The 24,561-nt window shown below is 44.1% G+C and overlaps 1 protein-coding gene across 1 annotated transcript in view; it reads left to right on the plus strand.

Moving 5' to 3' along the window:
- The window catches only part of SLC12A8 (solute carrier family 12, member 8), a 130,320-nt gene that overhangs the window by 88,664 nt on the left and 17,095 nt on the right, over positions 1 to 24,561 (plus strand). The window contains exons 7-10 of the mRNA XM_011950769.1: positions 1,694 to 1,781; positions 3,534 to 3,621; positions 12,068 to 12,214; positions 14,270 to 14,912. Coding sequence (XP_011806159.1) covers positions 1,694 to 1,781; positions 3,534 to 3,621; positions 12,068 to 12,214; positions 14,270 to 14,912 — 966 coding nt within the window. The remainder of the gene's footprint in view (positions 1 to 1,693; positions 1,782 to 3,533; positions 3,622 to 12,067; positions 12,215 to 14,269; positions 14,913 to 24,561) is intronic.

The raw sequence follows: 24,561 nt of genomic DNA on the forward strand, positions 1-24,561 counted from the left end.
CATGCCATTAAAAAACAACAACAACAACAACAACAAAACCTTAGAAGTTAGTTTTCGCGTGTTTCAAAATGATCATTGTAGAAAAGTGAGAAAATATAAACAGTCAAATAAAAATGACCTGTTCTTTTATCACCCAGAAATTACATTCTTAATGTTTTAAAACATGTTCTAGTTCCCTTTTCTATATATTTTTATAACAACGGGATCATACCAGATGTGTTCTGTTTTCTAATATGCTTCTTAAAACTAAGCAAAAGCTTCTAAACATCTTTCCATGTCACAACATATCCCTTACAATATTCTGAGACCTAGTATTTATTGAAAGCTATATCACTTATTTAACCCATCCTCTATTTTTAGATGTTAGGTTGTTTCTAATTTCCACTGTTCTAAACAAGCATTTATAAAAATGTTGGGCTAAATCTTCCCTCATAGCCTTGACTATCTACTTTGGGTAAAGTCCTCATAACGGAGTTGCTGAGTGACAGTATGTGCACCCCCATCCACGGGCCAGCATTCAGGGTTCTCTCTGAAATACACTCCCCTACTTTCACTTTCTGGTTCCAAACTGTCACTTCACTGCACTTCACTTGGATTCTGTGAAGCATTATGGCAGAGGCATTGCGAGCATAATTTTCAGAGTCAGACAGACCAGGGTTGAATCTTAGCTTTGCCACTTATTAAATGTGTGACCTTAGACTGTTTTAATTAACCTCTTTGAGCGCTTTTCTATAATATGAGGAAATAATTCTACTTTTCTGATGAGGCTGTTATGAGAATTAAACAGGATAAAAAAGTGCTTGTAAAGCACTTGACACAGGCCCAGGCAGGTTGAAAGTGTTCGCAAATCATGGTGTTAGATTCATTCCTGTCCCTAAGCCCGTTCGAATCCCTCTTTCAAGGCCACATTCAAGCTGCACCCCCTCTATGGGGCTTTCCTGACCAGGGCAGCCCATCACGCTGAGTTGTTATGGCACTTGTGGGCTGGATCCTCATCCGATGTTCAGAACACCCTGTCTTATTGTTTTCATATATTTGTTTGTAAGGGAAGAGGCAACACCCCCACCTCACCATGCAGCACAGTGCTGTGGGTCCCTTATGGATTCATTCATTGTCATTAGTGTTCTTGCAGAAGAGAGGTGATGATGAAAAGGAGCTTGTGATTCCATGTCAGTGGCATCAGGATTGGTTTTTCTGGAGTTTATTTCAAACCCTTGGTAGCTCAGGAGTTTGGAGGATGGTACCTGACCCCAAGGACACAGGAAGCTCCCACGGAATCAGCAGGCAGCAGAGGCAGGGAAAGCCACTGAGCAGGAGGCTGCCAGACCTTTGTAATGCTGAGCCTCTCCAGGGCATTGTCCCAGCTCAGCACGCAGCGCAGGACCTCTGTGTGCCTTGCAAGCCGCCTTCCTCCCCCTGGTTGCTTTGCGCTGAGCGGTAGGATGCTTTTGGAGCCGGGAGGACTTTCCTCCTGTGTCTCCTCCAACCCACAAAGGTCCCTTTCACGCCACAGGGATGCCTCCCTAGTTGCCAGGGGAGATGGAAAAGCAGCCTGTGCGCAGAGCTGCAGCTGGAGGGCTTGCTGTGGGACAGCTTCCAGGAGAGGGTCCGGGAGGAGAGGAAGGGGCAGCCCTGGGGAAAGTGATGCGTGGAGAAGGCTGCTCACCTCATTCCCCATCTGGGTGTCTTTCAGGAGTCATGGCCGGTTTCAACATGGGGGGCGACCTCAGGGAGCCTGCCGCCAGCATCCCCCTGGGTTCCCTGGCAGCTGTTGGCATCTCGTAAGTTCCCCTCATGGCAATGAGTCCGAGCGGGAGAGTGGAAGAGAGAACCCCAGGCAGAAGAGGGATTGCCCCTTTTGTTCTGAGAGTGCCCCGACTGTGACCCATCTATTTCGTATTCCGATCCTTCTTTTAACACTCGGTGGGCTGGAAAATTCACGTCTGGTGGGTTCAGACACTGCCCTTTCATGCGCCCTGCCTGGGAATGCTGCCGAGGAGGAGTGTCAGGACCCAGATCACAGACCAAATCCTTTCTTTCCTTTCCTCGGCCTCCCGCCCCCGTCCCTCCTCAACCCTCATTTTGAACTTGGGGATTTTTTTAACCACCGAGTTTCCAGGATTCCTGGAGGGAGCTTAAAGATGAAGAGTTTTGCAGTCAGACAAATTCTGGTTTGCCTCTCAGCTCTGCCGCTGATTGGCTGCGTGACTCTGGATAATTTACTGAGTTCTCTGAGCCTCCATTTCCTTTCCTGTGAAATGGGGATGATGACAGTCTATGTGCTTCATAGACTGTGGGGGAGAGAGTAGAAGGCACACAGTGGAAGCTCAGCACCCAGCTCTCCTTCTTCCCCCAGTGAGCCTCCCCTCCAACTCCCCCAGGCCATCAGGCCTCTGGGGCTTTAGTTCACACTGTGCCACCCACACAAGCAGGCTGGGTGACTTTGGGTCTATTTCTGACTTTTTAGAATATTGTTTCTCTCTGTACCACAGGAAGAAGCTTCTCTGCCCTTCATTGGGTGGGTGTGAAGAGGCAATGAGCTCAGAGACCAGAGACAATGACTTGAGAAGTTAAAAGGGCCTGTGTTATTCTAACCACAGTATTTAGAAAATATTAATGTATCTGTTTCACAAACACTGAATTTGCTCTTAGCTTATTGCAGTGACACCTTTGCTATCAGCCTGGAATACAGCATCAGGGTATTTTGTGCAAAACAAGGCAATAACATTGGGAAGAAAATGAAGACAACAGAGATAGAATTGAGTGTTGGGAAGGAAATAAAAGAAAGAGGCTTCTGTATGAGGACCCTGTCTTGTTTCTGGTCCCAGCTGGGAGGTTCCACGATGAACCCTTGGCCCATCCTCTCACTACCCGGATGGGAGTGAGGAGACCACAGGAACCTGGGTCTTGTTCAAGGTTACAGGGCATCTTGGGGACAGAGCCAGGCCTCTGCTCTCTGCCTTTTGACTTTAGTTTCCCTCTTTGTTATCTGATCCAAAGATAACAGACCAGCAGGACTTAGAGGCCTGAAGGATCATCAGCTTGTTCTTTTGCTGGAGGAGGCTGGGATGTGAGGCTGTAGGGCAGCCCTGGCCCGAATCCTGACAACCTAGAGGCAACTGGGCCTCCTGCTTCCCTACTTGGAATGCCCGTTGTGTGGTTTTCTTTTTTAATGTAAGAAAGAGAAAAAACAGTGCTCACTTCAGCAATACATATACTAAAATTAAAACAATACAGAGATTTGTGTGGCCCATGTGCAAGGATGACCTGCAAATTCATGAAGCATTCCATATTTTTATATACATTTAAAAGTAAAAAAATAAAACAACGGTACCCCGTTTTTTGGTAAGAAATGTGCCAGAAGAGAAATAGTACAAAAAGTGTCCTCCCAAGCCAGCTGGGGAAGCTTCATGACTGGCCTTTCTCTCATTCTGAGACAGGTTCCCTTTGGAAACAGAAGGTTGAGTCGGGGGACTGGATGGGGCTGGGTGAGGTGAGTGGGGGGCAGCTCTGTTCTGCTCTTGGGTTTTCAGGTGGTTTCTGTACATTGTCTTCGTTTTCCTCCTGGGCGCCATCTGCACTCGAGAGGCCCTTCGCTATGACTTCCTGATAGCGGAAAAGGTGAGTGAGGCTTGCGCTCCTCGAAGGGCTCAGTCTGCTGGAGTCATTTGTTTGTTTTCACCAACAAATGGCCGCCTTCCCCTTGCAGTACTGTCTGGGAATTCATATAGTCTTTTAAAAATTTAATTAATTTATTTTTTGAGACAGGGTCTCACTTTGTTGCCCAGGCTGGTGTGCAGTGTTGCAATCTCAGCTCACTGTAGCCTCAACCTTCCAGGCTCAAGCAATTCTCCTGTCTCAGACTCCCAGGTAGCTGGGACTACAGGGGCATGCCATCATGCTGGGCTAATTTGTTTTTAATTTTTTGGTAGAGATGAGGTCTCATTGTGTTGCCCAGCCTGGTCGTAAACACCTGGCCTCAAGTGATCCTCCCGCCTTGGCCTCCCAAAGTGCTGGGATTACAGGCTTGAGCCACCACGCCCAGCCTCCATATAGTCTCTAGCCCAGGAATGAAGTGTTGGGTTGTGATGGGGAAGAGAGATGATGGAAAACGTACAGGCTCTGCTTAGGGATTTCGAGAAACAGATAACGATGCGCAGAGAGATTCACAAACATGAGGGGCTAGATAATGGGGACCATCTCTTCTTGTCAAAAGTCAGGACAGAAACAGAAGAATTTGTTCACCCCAAATTCCCAGCTAAGCAAGTGCCTCACTTTTGCTAATAGCTTCACCTTGCATGATGAATAGAATGTGCTGTTCAGAAGTGGCAAGTGGAGAGGAGGCTGGGAACAGGCAGAGGTGGAGGGAGAGGGAGGAAGCCCCGCGCCAGGGTGAGGGCCAAGGCCCTCCTTGTCTCTGAGGTCCTTGACGCCTTTTGCTGTCCTGAGAATCTCAGACACTGCGGCTTGATTTGGCTGCAACGTCTTTGTTTCTAGAGTCTGCACCCTACCAGGAGAAGATTAATGAATTCCTGGCGTTCCTCCGTTAGCAGGCTGGACGTCACGTGACATCAAGGACATTTATTTGGCATCCTAGAATCCACATAAGATTTCCAGATATTTTTCTGGAAATCCCCAAAAACTCCTACCCTCCTTTAAGTTCTTGGAGAAAAAGTAGACCCTGAGATTCCCATGATTTTTCAAAGAAATGTAGTTGGTTAGGGAGTTTTTCTGTTAACTCCTGAGTATCGCTGCTTATATTTTATGTATTTTTAAATTTAATTTAATATTTTAACTTTTTAAAGGCAGGGTCTCACTCTGTCACCCAGGCTAGAGTACAGTGACATGAACATGGCTCATTAGAGCATCAACTTCCAGGGCTCAAGTGATTCTCCCACCTCAGCCTCCCAAGTAGCCAGGACTATAGACATGCACTACTACACCCAGCTAAATTTTTTTTTTCAATTTTTTTGTAGAGACAAGGTTTCACCATGTTGCCCAGGCTGGTCTCAAACTCCTGGCTTTAAGTGATCCTCCTACCTCAGACTTCCGAAGTGCTGGGGTTACAGGCGTGAGCCCCTATATTTGAGGATGGAGTACCATTTTCTCTTGGTGTGAGGCTTTGCAAAGCAGCCCTGCTGATCTTCGTGGAGGGCCAGTGCCTGGGGCAACCTGGGGCAGGAAACTCTGAATTTTCTTTTGAGAGATACGTTTGAGCTTGGTTTTCACATTAGCACAGGTTTCTTTTTAAGGCTTGTAGGCACCCATGCAAAGGTGATTATTTGTTTTCAAGGGTTTTGACCTTAGTATAAAAGCAGGTTTTTGAAAGGTGGTGCAGTTCAGTTAGTGAGAGAACTGATACCCACCTTTCAGCACCCAAGGTCACAGACCCCCAGGCGGCAAGGTGTGCTCTCGAGCCAGGAGTCTATAGCCCTCCTTTGTAGCTACATGCACGCTTCCGTCTGGAGTTTCACTCCCAAGAGCCTGTTCTCTAGTTGCGGAATGAAAAGCTTGGCTGCATGACAGGAATTGAAGGCCTAAAGGAGCAGCCTGGGTGAGGCTGGTTTGACAGGGGGAAATGCTTCCTGCTCGTCTTCAGCTTGCCAGTGGCTGGGCAGCTCTGCCTGCTTCTAAAGTTCCTTTCTCATGCTTTCCTTCACAGAGGTCCTTGCACCCTTTAGAGACTCTGATCTGATTATCCCCTGGGCCGTGGCTCCTCCCTCCTCTCCTTCCCCTACTTTTCAAGGGAATGCTCAGAGTAGGTATATGGGAGGGCAGGCAGCTTTGTATCTAAGGCCACAAACAGCAGTAGGGTAAAAACAGCCTAGAGACGGCATCTGAGAGCCTTTGTGGGTGGAAATTCCACACCTCATAATAGGCACCAAACCGGGGGAGCCTCCTTTGGAATGCCACCTGTCCCGACAGTGAGCAGGTAGGCAAGCACTTAGCCAGCTGGGGGCACCTGCTGCACCAGGCCCAGCAATGGCACTTGGGAATGTAATTATGCACACACTGGGATGAAAGGTGGAGATGTAGTCTTCGGAGAGGACAGGAGACCGTTCCCTGGAATAGGCCATTGTAAAGCCTATAAAGGAACAAAGCTACTGCTCTTGGTTCTCAGTAGAAATGGGCAGGTGCAGCAAGTCAGTGAGCCGTGATGGAACCGACCCTGATGACTTCAAAATAGCAGCATCTGGGTCTTCTGGTTCCCACTACCCACCCCCTAAAGGGGACCACAGAGTTTCCTCCCACACCTTTTGTGCTTTCCTGCTCACTGGTGTCGCTCCTTGGGACTGACTCCGCTGCAGGAGCAGGTACCATGCTCAGGCGGTAGATTGGGCCACAGCTGTTTTTACTGGCAGTGCCTGGAGAAGGGGAGGGTGCAACCTATGCTAGTTGGGAGGTGCAAGTGAGGAGTCTCTTTACCTTGGTCACTTGACACAACCTGCCACCCTGATAATCTGTTCACTTCAGCTTCCTGTCTTACCTGTGGCTTCAGTTCTGAGCCAGCGCATCTCTGAGCTTTCCTGGGCCTGAAGAAAGGCCTCTTCTGTATGTGTGCCCCGCGCATCACCTCTGGACACTGAGACAGGGCGGGTCTCTGACCTACTCTCCTTGGCGCGCATTCACACGCAGCTCCCCAATGCACTCGTCTCTCTCTCGGGGGCTTTCTGCCAGAACAATTATCTTCAATGGCTGCAGGCTGCCCTGGATTCCTTTCTACTGATTTGCAGCTGGTCAGTTAATCTGTTTCTGTCTGGGTTTCCTACAGCTTCTCTGATCTATTTCTAATTATTTGGCTTCTCAACTCACAATTTCTCTAAGAAGCGTCTTTTTCCTTTTTCTTTCTTTTTTTTTTTTTTTTTGAGATGGAGTTTCACTCTTGTTGACCAAGTTGGAGTGCAATGGCATGATCTGAGCTCACTGCAACCTCCACCTCCCGGGTTCAAGCGATTCTCTGTCCTCAGCCCCCCAAGTAGCTGGGATTACAGGCACATGCCACCATGCCTGGCTAAGTTTTTATATTTTTAGTAGAAACAGGGTTTCACTATGTTAGCCAGGCTGGTCTCAAACTCCTGACCTCAGGTGATCCGCCTGCCTCAGCCTCCCAAAGTGCTGGGATTACAGGGGTGAGCCACTGTGCCCGGCCACATCTTTTTGCTTTTTATCCCAACCGCAGAGGAATTTTCTCCCAGCTCTCAGGTGTATGTGCATTCTTAAAAGTCTTATATACAGTGGTGGCTCTGAGCTAACCCATGAAAGCACATAGTAGGTGCTAATTATAATACATTTTACCTGGCACATAGCAGGTGCTAATTAAATTTTAACTCCCTTCCACACTCCTTATGGACATACCCTTACAGATCAAAACATTTATTTTAGGAACACATTTTCTCCCCACAAATCCACCATATTTAATAGGAAAAGCCAAAATGGTCAATCTCAGTATTATTTAGTTAAAAAAGGAATTGTATAAACCACAGTGTTAGTTGGGGTGAAATAGATTAAATGTTTCAAAAGAAACATGTATACAGTCCAGGAAACATGTTTATTACAAATAAAAAAGACCAAATATCTCAGGAGCCCTGGGGCTTGCTAACTAGCAAAATAAGAGCAATCTAAGAAGGAAAAATATCCCAAAAGTATTGTTGTTAAGACTAGGGAATCTGGCCAGCTCATGCCTGTAATCCCAGCACTTTGGGAGGCCGTGGTGGGCAGATCACTTGAGGTCAGGAGTTCAAGGCCACCCTGGCCAACGGAGTGAAACCCCGTCTCTACCAAAAAATACAAAAATAAGCCAGGTGTGGTGGTGCACGCCTGTAGTCCGAGCTACTCAAGAGGCTGAGGCAAGAGAATCGCTAGAACCCGGGAAGTGGAGGTTGTAGTGAGCCAAGATCGTGTCACTGCACACCAGCCTGGGCAACAGTGCAAGACTCTGTTTAAAAAAAACAAAAACCCCAAAAAACTGGGTAATCCCACAGAGCAAACTCTGATTCCTGGATTTAATAGTCATGGTTTCACGTATTCACGAGGGACCTTGGAAGCTCATGGCACAAGCTGTACAGGGAAGATGGGGATGGGACAGCGCTGGTGACTAGGGCGTGAGTCCTAGTGGGCCACTCAGCACCTGGGAGTGGGTCAGCCTGAGTGTCCTCTGCCCTCCATCGTGGACACAGTCCTGCCTCTCAGGAAGGGAAGCAGACTAAGTCTCATTATGGAAAATGGCTCTCAAGTGAGAGGTAAAACTGGACTGAAAGTTGAGATGTTGATCAGTTCGTGGAGCGTGGAGAGTGCTAGGAAACTCATGACTGTGGAAATGAGATGTGGGAGGAAAAAACCAAAGTGTTGTTGAGACATGGCCTTATTAATACACTTGGGATTGTAAAGGTTTTTAGGGTGCGCTCCTCAGTGATGTCAGGGGGCCACCGGCATTAGATGAGACAGAATGAGCCCCTTGCAAATGACTTTCAATCCTGTCCTTCAAGAGAAGAGAGCAGCCAATGAATGAGTGGAGTCCCTCAATAACTGAAGCTCAAGTGGGAGCTGGGAGAAAATACTAAGAGCAGAGAGATGGAAGTAATTATTTTAATCAGTAGTTACTGAAGAAAGAAATCAGGGTACTTCACACCCCATGTAATATTTTGGAAAGAGCTTTGAGGGGGATGGCTCAAACAGGTGTATGCCAGAAAAGAATCACTTTTTATTTAAAAAGAACTGTTGACACACTTCTGCTCAAATAAATCCTCACTTCCACCTCCACTGGCACATTTAGCAAATTTTCAGTCTGATATGAATAGAGAAAACAATTAAGTTCTTTTAGGGCTGGGAGCAGAGCTGCGTGGTTCACCATTGTGTCTATAAGCCTTGCTCTGCCTAGCACTGTGCCAGGAAAATAACCTGTCCTTGGGAAATGCTTCCTAAATGGGTGGATGGATGGATGACAAATGAAAGAAAGAGATAGGATTTAGGCAGGAGAGATGGAATGAAGTTTTTATAATTTGTCTAGATGTGGGGACCAACATTTCATATATTATTCAGAAAATAGACTGAATAATATTTTTATATTTTTTAAAAGTGGTAAGTGAACAGATCATTCTACACGATCGACAAACTGGACATAAACAAGTTGCTATACTTGGCCCTGTCTGACCCCAGCTCTTAGGGCTCTGGAGGAATCCCAGGGTGTGTCTGTGGGAAGGCTGGCCAAAGACGGAAGCCACCATATCGTGTACTCATGGTGCCAGAGGCTCAACCCAGTTCCTGAAGTCAGTCCAACTCTAGGAGTATGACAGGCTGGAGCATTCCCACTCTTTCCTGCTCTGAGTAAATAGACAGGCTTTAAATGAAAAAGAGTTGTAAAAATTCAAATATACATAACCTTTTAGGTAAGAAGCAGTGAAATTTCTACAAGGAGATGCCATGCCTGACTCTCCCAAAGAATTTTTTGAGGGGAGAATGCAATGGCTACAATGTGTTGTGCCCAGGGGTTCGCCACATCGGCTGCATATTAGAATCACCTGGGGGGGCTTTCTTACCATCAGCCACGTCTGTGTCTCACTCTACACTAATTAAATCAGAATCTCTGGGTGATTCTTATGTTTAGCCAGAGTGGGGAATTATTGATTTAACTTTTCAAAAGGCTCTTTCTTGATAAAATTTCATCATAGAATCTGTTTTCTAAAAACCAGTCAACAGAGGATACATTTGGTAGAGAAGACAGAAATAAAGGTTATAGATGAATGATCACATCTCAGAATGGATTGAGGACTGATAATGGACCCAGCTTATCTAACAGTTTTGTAAGGCACCTAGGGCTCAATGACAGCAAAGTCGTGAAGCTGCATGAATACAGCTGCTGAGCTCTGCTTGCCCGATTCTGCATGAGCTGCTGGGGGAAGGGGGCCAGTTCTACCCGTGAGGCACTCAGGGTGCTGGCAGGATAAGCCATGAGCATAACTCTCCCACAGGATGGAAAGTAACAAAATGCCATCAGATCACCCAAAGTGATGGAAACACTAGATGACACTGATTTTCTGTAGTAATAAAACGGTGAGTAGGGTGGGTAGGACAAACCCAAGAAACCTGTGACATTGAAAAAAGAGACAGGCGAGATTCTTTGGGGATAAGAGAGATGATAAAGATAGGGGAAAGGAATCAACACTGAACTAAAGACAAGATGGGCTCCATAGTGGACCTTAGTCTTGTTCATCAAGCCTCTGACCTTCCTGACCATTTGGGGGTTATTCCACCAATCGTCTTGAAGGGAGGGAGTACCCCTATTCTGCGTAATAGAAACCCAATGGACCAGACCTCTCTTGCCTGTCCCTTTGCAGCCCTGGTAGGGCACAGGACCTACACTAGGCCATTGTGTGCTCCCATTGTAACCGATGAAGCAAAGATAAAGAGCTGGTGAGAACCCATCCACAGGGCAGCAGGGGTGCAGCAGCATCCTGGCCAAGCTGTTCCTGGGGAAGAGGCTGGGTATGCCTCCAGGCTTGGTCCTGCCCTTTTCTGAGCCTCATCCTTTAGCCTCCTGATGATTCTACGAACTGCCAGTGTCCTACAAATATATTCTTTTTTTAAGAAAAGTATTTTTTTCCCCAGTCAACTGTCCTGACTGATTCATCAGTCAGTCAAATTATTCCAGTGATAATTTATGAGCCAGGAAAGAAGTCTAACCAGTGGCTTGTGTTCAGTGTAGCTTGATGACATGAATCTGGTGCTTTGCTGATGCAAGGAAGTAAAAAATGGGGCGAGGAGAGCCTTCATCAAGAAGGGTGTAAGTGACAAAGCTGAATATTAACTCTAACCTATCTGTAAGCATTGGACACATGAGTACTCGGAATGTACAGTTCTGGCCACTGTGCCTAAAGTAAAGTAGAATGGAGAGGGCACCTCAAATAAGAAAACAAAGTTGCTTCCCTGTGGGTACAGATGAGGTCTGGCCCAGGAGGGTGAATTCATGAGTGACAGCTTGGGACCTGGCTGCGCATGGCAAGCAGTCATGCAGCCACCCAACCCCTTAGCACTTTTAGCACTGGGTTAGCTAGTAACGTCCTAGACCCTGATCTTTCGTAAGTTGACACCAAGAAGAACAGCTGTGCCCTCTTATTCTATCTGTTGGTGCCTTGTGGGTCATGGATCTCATTCATTCATTTGGCATTTATATTTCTGTGTTGGACACCAATAATTCTAGGGTGAACAAGACAGAAGACCTGCTTAAATGAAGCCTTCAGATTAGTGGAGGGGGCACCATGATAGGTGCTGTCCTAACGTCATGTTGGTGATGCTGTGGAGCACTGAGAAGCGACTACTGTAGTCAGGGGAAGAGGGGATGGCCTCACAGTGGAGGTGAGGTTGGTGCTGAGTTTTGTAGCACAATTAGGAGTTTAACAGACAATGAGTAGATTAGGGGGTGTGGACAGAGGCTTCCTACAGACAGAAAAATCATGGTGATCAGACTCTCAGTGTGCCAGGTGTGGAGCTAAAGAGGTCACAGACCATGAAGAGCCTTATATGTCAGGACAGGGGGAGCCTTTGATATGTCTGCAACAGAGACATTGTGATTAGATTTGAGTTTAGAGAAGTCACTCCCGCAGAGGCTTAGGGGATGATTCAGAGTCAATCATCTGAATGATTTAAACTCATCTTTAAGGGTGAGCTTAAAGGCAAGAGGCCAATGAGCATTGTAGTTGGCCAGTTTGTTCTCAAAGTGTGGTCTCTGGGAACCCGTGGGGAATCCGAATTTCTAGGCCCCACCCCAAGCCTACTGAACCAGAAACTGAGGAGGGGGCCCAGAAATCTGTCTTTTGCAAGCACTGCAGCTGAGTCTGGCAGACACTTCATTTGAGGACCGCTGTGCAGTCCATATGAAATGTGGTGGCAGATTCAGCTGAAACCATGGAATGAATGGGGGTGAGGCTGGGGATGTAGAAACTGTATCCCAGAGATCAGATCCAGAGGACTCAGTGGATGATAGAATGGAAGCAGGTGGGTGGGTGCTGGGGGAGTAGAAAGGCACAGGAGCAGGTTCTGGCACTGGCGAATGAAACCACTCCTCACACAGGTGTCCCTTGTGGGCTTCCTGTTCCTTTTGGGCTTATACATCTCGTCCCTGGCTTCCTGTATGGGAGGACTTTATGGAGCTCCCCGCATCCTGCAGTGCATTGCCCAGGAGAAAGTGATCCCTGCACTTGCCTGTCTGGGACAAGGGGTAAGTAATCCTCTTTTTCGTTTGTTTGTTTTTTGAAACATGTTTTGCTGCTAACCTGATTGTTGGCCCATCAGTTGGTTAAGCTTTTCTGATCAGAGCCTCTGGTTAATTTCTTTAGGGTGACACAGAAAATAATGCAGAGGTCATTTCTTTCAGCCCTGTCCTCCGGCTGGCTTAGGTTAGGGCTAAGTAGATGAAGCATCTTAAATGTCACAGCCACCCAGCCCCTTAGCACTTTTAGCACTGGGTTTGCTAACCCGTCCTAGTAACATCTTGGACCCTGAGCAGCATGAAAATGCAGTGCCCCATTCTTTAATAAAAATGAATTCAGGGTCCTCCAGGTTTAGCATAGAAGAAAGCATGTTTTGGTCAGGAGGCGAGCTGGTCCTTGCAGCTCTAACTCTGCCCTCGAGGCTCACCTGCCCTTTGGGGTTTGCTGTTTGATGATTTCCCACACCTCTGGCCTCTATACTTCCTGTTAACCATCAAGAACCAAACCTTAACTGATACCTAAAGGACAGCTCAGTTGAGTCAAGGCTGGGATGATTAAAATAGACATTCTAAAGCCCAGGGGAGGACCAAAGAGACATAAACAGAGAATCCCACTTCCCAATAATATGGTTTACAAGCTATAGTTCATTTTTGTCTTGTTGAGGTACTACAGAGGGCCTCCCCACCCGCTTCCAATTTTCACCCTCCCTCTGGTTTAGGGAACACATCATTGCAACTTATCCTTGATTTCTTCCTTTACCTTCCTTCAAAAATGCAGTTTGGTTTTGGACATTGTTCATTTGAGATCCTATTAGACATCCACTGGGAATGTTGAGTAGGCAGTTGGATATGTAAGCCTGGGTTTCAGGGGAATGTTTTAGGCTGGAGATTCAAATTTGGAAGTTGTCAATATAATGCCGGTATTCAAAGCGTGAGCCTGGTTGAGCTCACCAAGGGAGGGAGTACAGACAGAGAAGAGGTCTGAGGATGGAGCCTGGGGCTGCTTTAAATGTGGAGTTCAGAGACGTGAAAAGCCAACTATGGAAACCAAGAAGGAGCAGCCAGTGAAGAGGGAGGTCAGTCAGGAGAAGTGAGGTGAAGAAAGTGTTTTGAAGAGGAGGGAGTAGCCAGCTGGGTCAAAGAAGACAGGGACTGAGAAGTGACTGTTGCTTTTGGCCCAAGAACTATGTCAGTGACTGTGATGAAGAGCTCCCGGGAGTGGCAGCTAGCACCTGTTTTCCATTCCTGTCCGCCTGAAGGTCACAATACCCACCTTCGTTAATAAAAGGTGTGTGTAATGTGTGTGCATGAGCATTTGCTGGTGTTTAGGGTCGGAATTCCCCTCTTCCAGCCACCAGTGATTCTGCTGTGTCTTCCGGAATCTTCCTCTCCCTGGGAAGAATCAACTTTGCATCTCTTTGATTTTCTATGCTGGTATCAAAACCCAGTGAAAGACAAAAGGAGAAAATAGTTGGGAAGGCAAAGTTCTATAATAATGCCCCATTTCATAGTTATTCATACAGGCTGGGCGCATTGGCTCACGCCTGTAATCCCAACACTTTGGGAGGCCGAGCTGGGCAGATTGCTTGAGCCCAGGAGTTTGTGACTGGCCTGGGCAACATAGCAAAACCATGTCTCTACAAAAAGTACAAAAATTAGCCATACATAGTGGTGTGCACCTGTAGTGCCAGCTATTCAAGATGCTGAGGTGGGAGGATGGCTTAAGCCCAGGAGGTGGAGGTTGCGATGAGCTGACGTCACACCACTGCAGTCCAGCCTGGGCAACAAAGCCAGACCCTGTCTCAAAAAATAAAGTTACTAATACAACTAATATCTGTGGGGCTTACTGCATATCAGTCTATGTGAAGCATTTCACATGTGTGAACTCTGATCTCACAATAATCCCATGACTAGGATACTATTATCTCAGTTTATAGATGAACAATCACATGGGGAGAAGTGGCTGAGTCATTATGAATTGTGTTTCTAGCCTATAACTTCTGAAATCTCTGAAGCATTCTATCTGAAATTTTATGGTCCTGCATGTTATTTTTGTTGCTGCAGAAGGGACCAAACAAAACACCTGTGGCTGCCATCTGCCTGACCAGCTTGGTGACCATGGCCTTTGTCCTTGTGGGTCAAGTGAATGTTCTGGCCCCCATCGTCACCATCAACTTCATGCTGACATACGTCGCAGTGGACTACTCTTACTTCTCCCTGTCCATGTGTTCCTGCAGCCTACCCCCGGTGCCTGAGCCAGTGCTCAGGGAGCGCCCGGAAGGCCTCCACTGCTCTGAGCACCTGCTCTTAGAGAAAGCTCCCAGCTACGGCTCTGAGGGACCTGCCCAAAGAGTCTTGGAGGGCACACTGCTGGAATTCACCAAAGATATGGATCAGTTCCTCCAGCTAACCAGAAAGCTAGAGAGTAGCCGGCCCAGGCAAAGAGAGGGTAACAGGACCCCAGAAAGTCAGAAGAGGAAAAGCAAGGAGGCCACCAAGCAGACCCTACGAGATAGCTTCCTCTTGGACCTCAAATCCCCTCCTTTCCCTGTCAAGATACCTGACAGATTGCCCGCTACCTCCTGGGAAGGGCAGGAGTCCTGCTGGAACAAGCAGACTTCCAGGAGCGAAGAGACTCAGCTTGGGGGAACATATAGAGAGCAACTGGTTCCTGACCTGCGCAACCAATCTGAGTCCAATGGAGAAGGTGAGTGCTCTGGCATCACACTGGGGTCTCTTATTTGGGGATGACCACTGATTATCCTATCTACCCAGTTATTGTGAACCAGTTACAGCTGGGTTTAAAATCCTTGTTAATTTTGTGCAATATTTATTTTAAAACATTATAGTCAGGTATCAGCTGAATTATTTGTAATTCTACTCTGTTATAGATAGTTAATTTTAAACAGAAATTTCTATCTACTTCTGTATATTAGACCCAGGAGCCACAGCTAGTAATTGGGTATCAATCTCTTTTCACTCAAAAATGAACTGAAGTATAAAGCCAATGTGAGTAAAATCAATCTCTCCTTACAAGAGAAGTGGAAATGTGTTATGATAAACTACCTGTCAAGGACGCAATATGTTTTCTTTGTGGAAGATGAACCTCCCAAACCAGGCAAAAGGGGATGGAAAGAAGGTGGCTCAAACTTTGTTTTCTCAAATCTATAAACACAGAGACACAGAGAGAGACACTCACAGAGAGGCTTATAGGGCATGAGCAATTCTGAAAGTGAGAACTTGTATTTTCAAGGACCTACCATATTCTAGGTACTTTACATCTATTACTTCATGTAATATAATATATAACAGCATTTTCCATTTTACAAATGAAGACCTTGTGTCCCCATGAGGTCACAGAGAAGACTCTGAGCTGATTCTTTGCACAGCTGGACATCACCCTGCATTGTATTGTCTGTGTTTGAGGCCCATGTACTTTCCTCTACATTATGCTCTCCCTGGAACTATATATACACAGGTGTGGGCAAAGAGGAGGAGATGAGGGACATAGAAGGAGGTGTCTAAAAAATAGTGTTTTGGCCGGGCCACAGTGGTTCACATCTGTAATCCCAGCCTGACCAACATGGTGAAACCCTGTCTCTACTAAAACTACAAAGAATTAGCCAGGCGTGGTGGTGGGTGCCTGTAATCCCAGCTACTCATGAGGCTGAGGCAGGAGAATTGCTTGAACCTGGGAGGTGGAGGTTGCAGTGAGCTGAGATCCAGCCACTGCACTCCAGCCTGGGCGACAGAGCGAGACTCTGTCTCAAAAAAAAAAAAAATTAAAATTATTTTATTTTAATCAATGTAATAAGTGTATGGTTTAGTAAGCCAAATAATATTAAAGTACATAATCAGAAACAGTAGTTCCTACTCTTTTATATCACCCCTTTTACCCTTCTCTACTTACAGTCCCATTCCCAGAAAATCCTACTTTGAACCAAAAATTTGCCTCTTCTGTTAATCTGTCACTAAATAATGTATTTGCATTGCTACTTCTTGATATTTCAGTTTCTGACATTGTCTTTTGACTTCCTCTTATGATACATGAGGATTTGATGCAATCTCAGCTCACTGCAACATCCAACTCCTAGGTTCAAGTGGTTCTCCTGCCTCAGCCTCCCAAGTAGCTGGGATTACAGGCACCCACCACCACACCCAGCTAAATTTTGTATTTTTAGTAGAGATGAGGTTTCACCATGTTGGCCAGGCTGGTCTTGAACTCCTGACCTCAAGTGATCTGCCCACCTCATCCTCCCAAAGTGCTGAAATTCCAGGCGTGAGCCACCATACCCTGCCTGGATTTAATTCTTATATGCCACTCTGACTTCTCCTCATCTAATGCCTCCAGAGTAGTTACCCACAGTTTTTTATTAAATTAAAAGCTAGCATTCTTGTTATCATGACTAAGTAAATATTGCTCAGTTCTGAGCCATATGTTACGCTATGATTACATTTCCTTTTTTGCTCAACTTTTGCTGTTTCCTAGAATTAATAATTGCCTTAGTTTTTTCTTTGCTTGATTTTTCTGTCATCATTTTTATTTAAATGCTCTGGCAGATCTGTCAAATGTCTTTTTGCGTTGTTTTCAAAATGCTCCAATTCTTCAGAAATATATTCTTTTCTTTTTTCCCCTCTGTCCTATGGCTCCATCTTTCTGTTCCACTCTAGACTGTTTGTTTGCTAGGTCTGCCACAAAGCTGTTGTCTTAGAATTCCTCTTGTTACCACACTTCTGTGTCAGATCCAGGAAACAAGAGATTTCTTACCAAATTCATGCATTTACATAGTTTTTCTTTGATAATTCACCACCCCCATCCCTCCATCCCCACTCTATTGTCTTGATTTTGTGTCTTAAATGGCTCTCTAATTTTCTTTCTTTTCTCTTTCCTATTCATTTATTTGTTGTTTTTTCTGGGATATTTCATGGATTTTTCCCTCCCAAGGCTTCTAATGATTTTGTCTTAAGGGTTGGTTGTTGTATCAGTCATGATTAGTTTTGACTGAGGATAACAAAATTGCAAAATAATAGTGACTTCATTTAGCTCGTACACAAGGATCCAGAGGTGGGCAGTCCTTGGATGCCATGGCAGCTCCATGGTCCTGAGTGACCCATGCTCCTTTATCATTTTCTTTACCATCATCCTTAGTATATTATTCTGTGATCCAACATGTGGTTGCTGGGGTCATGCCATTACATTTATATTCCAGGCACTAGAAAAAGGAGAGGGCAAAAGGGCAAAAAGGTGAGCCTCTAAATTGAGTCATTTGGAGGAGGCTTCCTCAAAAGTCCCATTCCACACTTCTCATATTTCACTGGTTGGAATTTAGTCATGTGATTACAACAAACTACAAAGAAGGCTGAGAAATTGTTTTTTAACTGGTCATATTACTACTTTACATACAATTTTGTGTTTTTTCTTTTTTTTCCTAAGAAAAAAGGAGAGATAGGGTAGCAACTATCAGTCTATGCCATAATTATCCAGTTTTTAATTTCCAGGACCTCTTGGTTGTAATCTAATTTGTCCCTGTCTTTTTTTTTTTTTTTTTTCTAATTTGAACATCATCTATTTTTGTTCTATGGGTACAATGGCTTATCTTCTGTCTCTGATAGTATTATTTTTCTTCCCCCTTTAACATTTTTTTCTGAGGCTGGACATGGTTGCTCATATCTGTAATCCCAGTACTTTGGGAGGCTGGGGCAGGAGGATCACTTGAGGCCGGGAGTTCAAGATCAGCCTGGGAAACATAGTGAGACCCCATATTTACAAAAATTAAAAAAGAAGTTAGCTGGGCATAGCGGCATGTGCCTGTAGTCCCAGCTACTCCAGAGGCTGAGGTCGGGGGATCTCTTGAGCCCAGAAATTCAAAGTTACAGTGAGCTGTGATCACTCCACCGCACTCCAGCCTGGGTGACAGAGCAAGACCCTGTCTCTAAAAATAAAAGTAAAAATAATTTTTAAAAGTTTTTCTGTTCCTTTTACTGTTCCTGTTTTCTTTAATTCTTTTCTCTTTGGTTTGGGCTCTCTCTCTCTCTCTTGTTTTTTTTTTTTTTTTTAATCTTGGAGGGTTTTTCTGAAATGTCCATTGATCTTTTGACTTCTTTTTGTACTTAAAAGTGAAGTACTGGCTGGGCACGGTGGCTCACACCTGTAATCCAGCACTGTGGGAGGCTGAGACAGGAGAAATGCTTGAGCCCAGGAGTTCAAGACCAGCCTGGACATCATAACGAGATCCGGCCGCTACAAAAAATTTAAAAATTGGTGAGGTATAATGGCACATGCCTGTAGTCTCAGCCACTTGGGAGGCTGAGGTGGGAAGACAGCTTGAGCCTGGGAAGTTGAAGCTGCAGTGAGTGGTGGTCGCATCACTACACTCCAGCCTAGGTAACGTATTGAGACCCTGTGTCTACAAAAAAATCTTTTTAATGAGCCAAGTGTGATGGCACATGCCTGTAATTCCAGCTACTTAGGAGGCTGAGGTGAGAGGATTGCTTGAGCCTGGGAGATCGAGGTTACAGTGAGCCATCATCTCACTACTGTACTCCAGCCGTGGTGACAGGGTGGGACTCTGTCTCTGTCTCCTTTTTTTTTTAAAGTGAAGTACTAAAAAACTGTTTAGAAGAGCTTTGTACATTAGCAGGGCTTGTTCATTGGGGCACCTTACTGTAGAATAAGGAGGAGGGGGCTAGACTTTTTACTGGAGGACTCCCCAAATGTGAATATCTAGAGGTTTTCTCTTGGACTCTTCAGTATGTTCCTCTAGAGGAGGGTTCTGTAATCCCTTGCTTGAGGGACACACAGATAGGTACTTGCATTCTGGGAACAGGATGAGATGAGTGAGTTGGAGAGAGGTCCCATTGTTTAGGGTATAGATGTGCATTTCATTCCCTGGCTTCAAGTTCCATTTCCCCACTCTTTGCTGTGCCTGCTGTGCCAAGTCTGGGCACTCTCTGGCTTGATTGTTTCAGAGGAAAGCCCCCTTGGGGAGGGAATTGGGCAACAGAAGGGTTGTTACTTGGCTTCATAGGCAGAGAAAAGGATCTTGGTGTACAACAAATATAGACCTCCTATCGGCCCCCTATACCTCACCACTGCTTGGGATGTGGTGCTTCCTGGTCCTGAACCTGGTCTGCCAGAGTGAACTGGGCTGCTCCCTGTCAGCACCCTCTCTGGAGGCCCTAGGGCTCATTCTCCTCTGCTCTGCTCAGTCTGTCACCACTGTCACCTTTCCATCTTCCAGGGCTTGTTTTTATTTTTCCTCTCTCATTCTCTTTGTGTTTGTGGGTTTATGTCTGTCTCATTCCTTTTCTGTCTTCTCAGTGGGTTTTCAGGAGAGACGTGAACAGTCTGCAATGTTTAATCAAGGAAGTGGTCGCTGTCCAGTTGCCTAGTCTTAGAAACATCATAGGTGTTGCTGACCATTCCCTCTCTCCCACTCCCTGCTGCCTTTACTTTGGTGCAGACCCTCATCATCTTGTACCTGGACTCTTCCTAAGTCTCCAAAATGCTCCCCCATCCCATTTCTCCTTCATGCTGCCCACTGAATGATCTTTCTAAAATAAAACTCTCATCATGTCTCTCTTACTTAAAAACCCTTGCTGGAATCTAACCCCTTCCATATGAAGTCCCAGATTGTGTGTGCGATGCAAGGTTCTTCGCAATCCAGCCCTAACATACCTTCCTGGCCACCCTTCTCATGACAACCCATGCGCTGTATGTTCCACTTTCACCCAAACTGATGTCCTAAACACACCATGTTCTCTATTCCTTCCTGCCTTCATACACCCTGTTCTGCCTCCTCCGATTGCTTCACCTCCCCCTTCTCCATCTGGAAAACTCTGATATCATTTGAAATCCATCTGGCTTTTAAGACCCACTTTGCCTCTTCTGGAGAAGGATTCTGTGATGTCTTCCACTGTGCAACCATAACATTTGATTCATATTAGTAATATAAAGTATTATCTCATATTTATATCACATCATATTTATGTCATATTTGTTTACACATTTGTCTTTAGGTTTATTTGTCTATCTTAAGGAAATAAATATTAATCTCATTTGTTTGCCACTAGATTGTCAGATTCCTTTGTTTGCGAACTGTCTTTTCACCTCTGTACTCATCACCATATTCCCACACAGTACACATAATGTAGCACCCAGTAAAGCCTACTTTAATTGATGAGCAATTGAGCAAATATTGGCTAAAACATTGAAGCATTGATCAAATAGAGTTAAACTATTACAAGAACCTAATCGTTAACAAACCAGATGCTATAAAATAGTAATAATCAAATCACGATGAAATAAATATTCCTGAGAGCATGGATTTTAAAAATTAACTTGAGGCTGTATTTTATGCCTTATATACACAAGAATTCTTTATTTACAACAGCTGTGCAAGAGAGATATTTCTGTCTATGTAGACGTCATCAAAGACAAGGTATCTGATTAAATAGAAATAAAAAACATTTGCACAACACAGTGTCACAGAAGGAAACAATTATTCGTAAACAAACACAACTGATAAAAGCATACCTTCCAAAGCATATTATTTTTAAAAACAGGAAGGTCCAAAATCTAGATTTTACTGAAAAGATGTCAAGTGAGATAAATACAAAGTTTAACATTTGAAAAATCAATGCTCACTCATTCATGTCAAGTCAACAAATGAATTCTTATTGTTAAGTATTATTAGTAGCTAAAAATAGCCAGCACTTATTGAGCACATCCTATGTGCCTGGCACTGAGATTGGCATTTAATATGAGTTATTTCACTGAAGCCCAGATTTAGGCATTGTTTTGTCTGTCCTTCTACAGATAATAAAACTGAGGCTCAGAGAAGTTAAACACTTGCTTATGATATGAGACAGTCAGAATTTGAACCCAGGTCAATCTGACTGTCAAATCTGTGCTCTTAACCACTACACAATGTGTATGCCACCATTTGTAATGAGTATTTGTTTTGAACTAGGCCATGATATTGATTAAATGAACACATATTAAATCATCTTTAAGATATCATTAAGCTGGGCATGGTGGCTCATGCCTGTAACTCCAGCACTTTGGGAGGCCAAGGTGGGTGGATCACCTGAGGTCAGGAGTTCAAGACCAGCCTGACCAACATGGAGAAACCCCAGCTCTACTAAAAATACAAAAATTAGCTGGGCGTGGTGGCACATGCCTGTAATCCCAGCTACTCAGGAGGCTCCCTTGAAACTGGGAGGTGGAGGTTGCAGTGAGCTGAGATCTGCCATTGCACTCCAGCCTGGGCAATAAGAGTGAGACTCCGTTTTTAAATAATAATAACAATAATAATAAATACATATATAAGTGCATATCTATTAAGCTATAAAAAATAAAATAGCAGATTTGTGATAATTAGGTATATGTACACATTGCTAGAGGCAACATCAATTGATTCATTCCTTTCCTATTGATTAAAGTTTTTCATCAAATTTGGGAAGTTTTTGGCTAATATTTCTTCAAATATTTTTTCTGGCCTTTCTTCTTCTCCTGTCCCTATGAGACTCCCATTACATATTTGTTGATATACTTGACATTATCCCATTAGGCCTCTGAGACTCTCTTTCTTTTGCTTCCACCTTTCCTTCTCTGCTCTTCACTTTGGATTATTTTTGTCTTCAAGTTCACTGATTCTTTCCTGTCATCTCAAATCTTCTGTTGATGCCATCCAGTACATTTTTCATTTCTGTTACTGTATTTTTTAACTGTAGAGTTTTCATTTGGTTATTTTTTATAGTTTATATTTCTCTCTCTTTCTCTTTCTGTCTTTTTTTGGATGGAGTTTCGCCCTTATTGCCCAGGCTGGAGTGCAATGGTGAAATCTTGGCTCACTGTAACCTCCACCTCCTGGGTTCAGGTGATTCTCCTGCCTCAGCCTCCTGAGTAGCTGGGATTACAGATGCCTATCACCATGCTTAGCTAATTTTTATTTTTAGTAGAGATGGGGTTTCACCATGTTGGCCAGGCTGGTCTTAAACTCTGACCTCAGGTGATCTGCGTGCCTCAGCCTCCCAAAGTGCTGGGATTACAGGCGTGAGCCACTGTACCTGGCCTATAGTTTATATTTCTCTATTGGTACTCTTTATTTTTAGAGTCATTGTCATCCTAATTTTTTTCACTAACATCATATTTTTCTTTAATTCTTTAAACATATTTTTAACAGCTGTTTTGAAGTTTGTAGTCTTTGTCTGCTAAACACAACATGTGAACCTACTCAGTTTCTTTTACTTAATGTTTTCCTTTCCTGAGCATGGATCACAGTTTTCTGGGATTTTTGCATGTCTTGTAATTTTTGGTTGAAAACTAGACAATTTAAATAATACATTGTAGCAACTCTTTATTCTGATATATATTTCTGAGTTTTTCGTTTTTTGTTTATTTTAGTAAATTGCCTGGATTTAAACGGTGGCATCTGCCTCCCCTGTGGTGTGTGGCCGCTGATATTGTTAGTCAGCTTTTTTTCTTATTTTTATTTGTTTAGCCTGGTTTGCTAGGAGGTTGCCCCCTGTGTCTGCATAGCCCTTAAGGCTCTGCTTTCTGCCAGTGGATCTGTGTGTCACTTGGGAAGCACAGTCAAAGTTGGATCCAATTAATTCCCCACTCTCCTCAGGGTTTTATGTTTTGCCAGGTTCTTTCAGGCCTCCCCAGGCATGGGCATAGTTTTCTAGTCATCCAGGGAAATGTGGGGAGGTTATCTAGTCTTTCTGTGGTGCTCTCATTTCCAGGATCTCCCCCATTAGATTTCTGCTAGTCTTCTGCTCACCCTAGCTGGATCTGCACTTTCAGGCTAGCAAGGATTTTCCCCATTCATTTTTCTACTGTGCTTATCATATTTAGCATACAAAGCCACAGCCTTTTGCCCTGGCTTCAAATCAAGTTTTCCCCTTTGACAGCAAACTGCTGGTTTCTGACCAACTCCATGCTGAATGGGAGCAGCTTAGGCAAGAAGGCCACAGGCTTTCATGTTTCTTACCCTCAGCTTTAGACATTTTTGAAAAATAAATACTTCTCAATTTGTTTTCTTCATCTGGTAAATTTCTGGAGCTCTGAAGTAACTGTTTTGGACTATTTTGTCTAGTATAATACCTTTGTGTGTGTGTGTGTGTGTGTGTGTGTGTGTGGAAGATTCACCGACCTCTTCATACTGCCATGGCTAGAAGTCCCTCTGGTTCATTCTTTGTGGAGAATGATCTTTCAAGATGTAACAAGAAACACAAAACTGTTTAATTGCCCTGATTTAGTAAGTCTATTTGAGGGAAACGGTTATCAAGGAAACAACCCCAAATCAGCCAAACAACAAACCAAAAAATGTATACAAGATTGTCATAGCTGCATTGTTTGTGCTAATGACAAATTAGAAATAACTTAAGTGCTCAGCATTTGGAAAGTGGTTAAGCAAATTATAACATCAACATGATAAAATACCACAGGGACTTTAAACATGATTCTGTGTAGACTATGGCAATATACATTATCAGTTTAGACATGCTAATTAGAACTACATGTTTATTTATTCTGATAAAGATATGAAGTGAATTTTCACAGAGCGTTTAATGTTTAAGTAATTTCTATAAAATTACTTAAATTTATTATTTAAAAATTAACATAATTGGGGTTTCCCCCTTTATGCTTAAAGTGTTTATATCTGCTGTGAATATAGAACTTATACATATCACTAGATTTTAAAAGTCAATTTAATATTTGCATTATATTTGTTATGTTTGGCATTTTTAACATGCACGATGCATGCTTGTTTATGAGTAGAGGCTTGATAAAGTAAAGTTGCCTTCCTAGTTGTAACTTCCTAGTATTTCTAGCATGAGAAGCTGTCCCCTGCCCCCTTGACAAGTTTGTACAACTTGCTTTTTCCAGCAAAATCTGAGATGAGAAAAAAAATTCCTTTAGTCACTTTGGAAGAGTTTTGAAACCCTAGCTATTCAGAATTATGAATAATTGTCTATTTTATAGTACCTATTCAAAGAGTCATTGGGCATCTTCGCATAAATTCTCCCTTACAGTGCTGATAGATAAAACACCGTTGTGGCTGCCTAGAGGACAAACCTTTCCTACTACTTCTGCCCAAGTTCCTCAGAACACACACACACACACACACACACACACACACAATTCCCTTTAGGTTCAGCAAAATTGAGCTTGTATAAGACCAAGTGTTGTAAAACGGTGAGCTTTAATAGGTGACAGATCTCAGAGAAAGGCAAAAATATAAGTTCTTAACCAATAGTGAATAGTGTTTCTTCTTCTTCTTCTTCTTCTTCTTCTTCTTCTTCTTCTTCTTCTTCTTCTTCTTCTTCTTCTTCTTCTTCTTCTTCTT

The sequence above is a fragment of the Colobus angolensis genome, unplaced genomic scaffold (genome assembly GCF_000951035.1).
Source record: "Colobus angolensis palliatus isolate OR3802 unplaced genomic scaffold, Cang.pa_1.0 Scaffold31, whole genome shotgun sequence".
Classification (NCBI taxonomy): Eukaryota; Metazoa; Chordata; class Mammalia; order Primates; family Cercopithecidae; genus Colobus; species Colobus angolensis.